The sequence below is a fragment of the Cyprinodon variegatus genome, unplaced genomic scaffold (genome assembly GCF_000732505.1).
Source record: "Cyprinodon variegatus isolate N-32 unplaced genomic scaffold, C_variegatus-1.0 Scaffold1410, whole genome shotgun sequence".
NCBI lineage: Eukaryota > Metazoa > Chordata > Actinopteri > Cyprinodontiformes > Cyprinodontidae > Cyprinodon > Cyprinodon variegatus.
In genome coordinates, this window is record NW_015151863.1 from 132,638 (window position 1) to 136,354 (window position 3,717).

General features: G+C 36.9%; 1 protein-coding gene across 1 annotated transcript in view; it reads left to right on the plus strand.

Moving 5' to 3' along the window:
- Positions 1-3,717, plus strand: part of LOC107103279 — a 9,058-nt gene continuing 5,341 nt past the window's right edge. Inside the window, exon 1 of the mRNA XM_015402919.1 lies at positions 1-154. Within this exon, the coding sequence (XP_015258405.1) occupies positions 1-154 (154 nt within the window). The remainder of the gene's footprint in view (positions 155-3,717) is intronic.

Genomic DNA, 3,717 nt, shown 5'->3' on the forward strand with positions numbered 1-3,717 from the left:
ATGCTGGAGCTGTTGCTCAATGTTGTCCCTAATGGGGCTTACCCATTCAATGAAAGATTCAATGATGACCCTGATGATGATAGTGATGGTAAAGATAACTCTGACTTCCTGCTGGATCTTTACTCCCAGCTGAAGGATCATGAGACTAAAACAGGTCTGAGTCTCCTTCCATCATTACAGTCAGTTTTCCAATCAGCTCCGCCAGTCTGGATCATAGACCTCTCAGAGAGAAAGACCTCCATCCTCCTGGAAGTGTTAAAGCTCCAATTAGAGAAGAAACCAGTGGAGCTGACAGACAGAAACTGCTCATATGATGTGGATGACGACAGTGAACTGAAGATTTTCCTACAGTTTCTGCCTTATATCTCATGTTTCAGGTACAGTGATTTAAATTTTTGCTGTCACTTAAGTTCAAAAAGCTCTGATTGTAAATATTACCCTCAAAACTAACAGTATTTTAATTAATAGCTCAACAAATAGTAACACTGTGCACCTACTGTAGTATTCTTCAATAATGTCTGATAGTTCTGAGTTTTTCTTTACAGCCAATGTAAAAGACTTAGAAGACAAAAAAAACTTATACATACTTGTATTTATGTCCATATTTTGAAGACATCAGGAATGTATTTTATCTCTCCAATACCAGGAAAACAGTCATAATTATTTGGATTTGTACGGTAATCTGCTGATGATTTTCATAATGTGCTTTAGCACAGGAAGCCAAATAAGTTGTTAAAGAAACTTACATTTTTAGGCATGATTTTTCAAAATATTTAATTTGCTTTTATCAATGATCACAATTTCTGATTGGCTGGCCACAACCATTTAGTCTGTTTGTATCTGGTGTTGTGATATTTTACCATTGTAATATGAATATATTATTAACTAGAACTGGAGGTTGTAGTTAACAAGTCATTCAAAATTAAGGGTAAAACCATTTAATTAATATTAGTTTAATGATTATAACTGCAACTCACTAACCAAGGTCCTTGGTCTTTGGCCTCCAAGATTAGATTCCTGGATTGGCTGTAAAATCCATTTGTTTTCACCAATTTAGCAAAATAGACTGTGGCTATCAGCAGAGTTATTAGGCACCAACTAAAGAAATCTGTCTCTGTTTATTCAAATATTACTGAGGAGGGTGAGTCTGACCTGAATGATAAATCATTTGCTGCACAATAAACACAATCTACTACCCGTAAAAATATTGATGTCTTTAAACACTACACACTACTAGAAAATAAACACGAGGTATATCAGATAAATTATTTGTAAAGAGGGAAAATGGGATCTAAGAGTCCTTGGAAAGAATTTCTCAGGGAATGTCAACAGGGCTGCGAACTTTTGACCAACTTTTGGAGTGAGATTTTTAAAGAATTTGGCCAAGCAATCCTTGTCAGGGTTCGATGATGATAGGAGCAGCCTTTGGGTTTTTTAGAGGATTTAACTGAAACAAAGTAGTAAAATGTTGAATTCTTATAGAACAGTTAATGTTACTAAGTAACAATAAGTGCCCTGTAGTTAGGTGGAAAATATTTCACACAATATGCATTATTTCTATGTTCTGGTGATTTTACGAAAACTGAAGTATAGAAGTATGGGCCCTACTAAAATACTTTCATCTTAAATATACTGTAAACTAAGAATTTCACAACTGTGTTTATTAAATGTTCGATGCAGTTCAAGTGACATAACCTAATAAGTTATTATTGGATTACTGACACTAATACAGGAGCCACTGAAATCCAATTTTTGTGCAAATTACACAGTGTATGAGTATTTGGTAACAGGCTAAGGATTAAAAATCTGAACTCATTATCTTATTAGATTTTTAGGGGGCTGTATATTCTATATATGAAACTCACCATAACACAAGACAGCACTTCTGTGGATGTTTAATTTTGGTAGTTGTGATTTTAGACATATTTAATGGACAAAAATTAGAATAAAATGTTGTTCCTCTTATATCAATCCTGGATAACAGAGTTGTTCTGTACATCCTTTCTGTCTTATGTGGTAGGTATTTTTCTTGGGTGGCTGTGCAATGGTTCTTTTTCTTTTTGTGGACATCCTATGGGTTTGTGAAACATACCTGAATGTGTTAGGAATTTAGATATTTGTATTCAGCTAGACAGAGCAATAATTATATTACTATTGAGCAAAACATGAACTAAAACTGGGACTAAATCAGGTGGCTAAATTAGAGCAAAAAGCAGTAAAACTCACTAAAAAAAGCACCAGATATAGAGAAAACAAAGCTTTTGATTAAATCTTACAGTCTCCACATTGATAATTTAAGCTAGTTGCTGTATATGTTATTCATGTTAATCGAAGTACTAGATTGATTATAATCTTCATAAATTTACAAAGTGAATTATCCTAGTCCAGATAACATAAAATTCAAATGACATACCTCGCAATAACTGCTCAGAAATCCCAGCATTTTTTCAATATCTGGCTCAGGTCCTTATTCACGCTGCATGTTCCCGTTCTCCCCAAGTCCATACTTTCCTGTATTCTTGTCAAGAACATACTTGGGGAAGAAACGAGTCTGTACTCGCATTCAAGAGTTAAAAAAAAACACAAAATGGCTGCCCTTACCACTATTGATGGGAGTAACGCCGTTACCTTTTTTTAGTAATGAGGTAATCTAAATAATTACTTTGACTGTAACTATAACACAGTTACCATTGCCAACACCCCGTTACTGGACGTTACTCAGGTCCCATAATTAACCTTTTTTTTTCATGATAGGACTCGTGCACTCCTTGTCATGATAGAGGGGAGGATGAGATTGTCTGATGTATAGTGAGATTATGTCTGTCAGTTTGGTAGGTGGGTGTTTCTGCTGGTGGGTGTTAACGTACAGCACACACAGAGAGATGGAGAGTGAGGAGGCCTCCAGCAGCAAAACAGCGTTTTCCAGATGGAAATATAGGTGTAACGTCAAGCTGCGTTTCACCATCAGATACGGTTTCCCCTGCATCTCCGCACATTGCAGGCGGTACGATTCACCGTGCAAGCGACAGGAAACGCTCATGCTCCCCTGTGCTCGCGCCACAGGGGAACTACGGAGAGCGTGAACGATTTAATGTTAGCCTGTATGGAGATATCTGGATGTATGTATGTATGTATGTGTGTGTGGGTGTGTGTGTAGGTGTGTGTGTGTGTGTATGTATCTATGTGTGTATGTATGTATATATGTATCTATCTATCTATGTATCTATAACAACCCAAACACACAGGATTTCAGAATTAGACATCCCCAGTTATTAATTTCATTCACTCACCAGATCTGAACGCCCTGTTAAAAAATCTTACACCTATGAGTAGAGGTAATGCAGCCTGAGAATATTTACACCGCATCAGATACTGTTAAGCAGGGGGAGCGCTATCTGACAGGGTTTATAGGCCTGTCAGATAGCCCCCCTCCCCCCGATGTCATTTATGTTGAGTTGCAATAAATGCAAAACTCTCTGCAGGTTCTTGTCTTTGTCGTTCTCTCTATTCAGCTGGCTTTGGAAACACACTGCGAGAAGGTGGGGCCTGGTGGTGAGGGTTACGGGGACGAGAAACGCAAAAGTAATGCAATAGTTACTTTTACTAGTAACTAGTTACTTTTATTGTGGAGTAACTCAGTAAGTAACTCAGTTACTTTTTGGGAGAAGTAACTAGTAACTAAAAACGAATTACTTTTTCAAATTAACGTGCCCAACA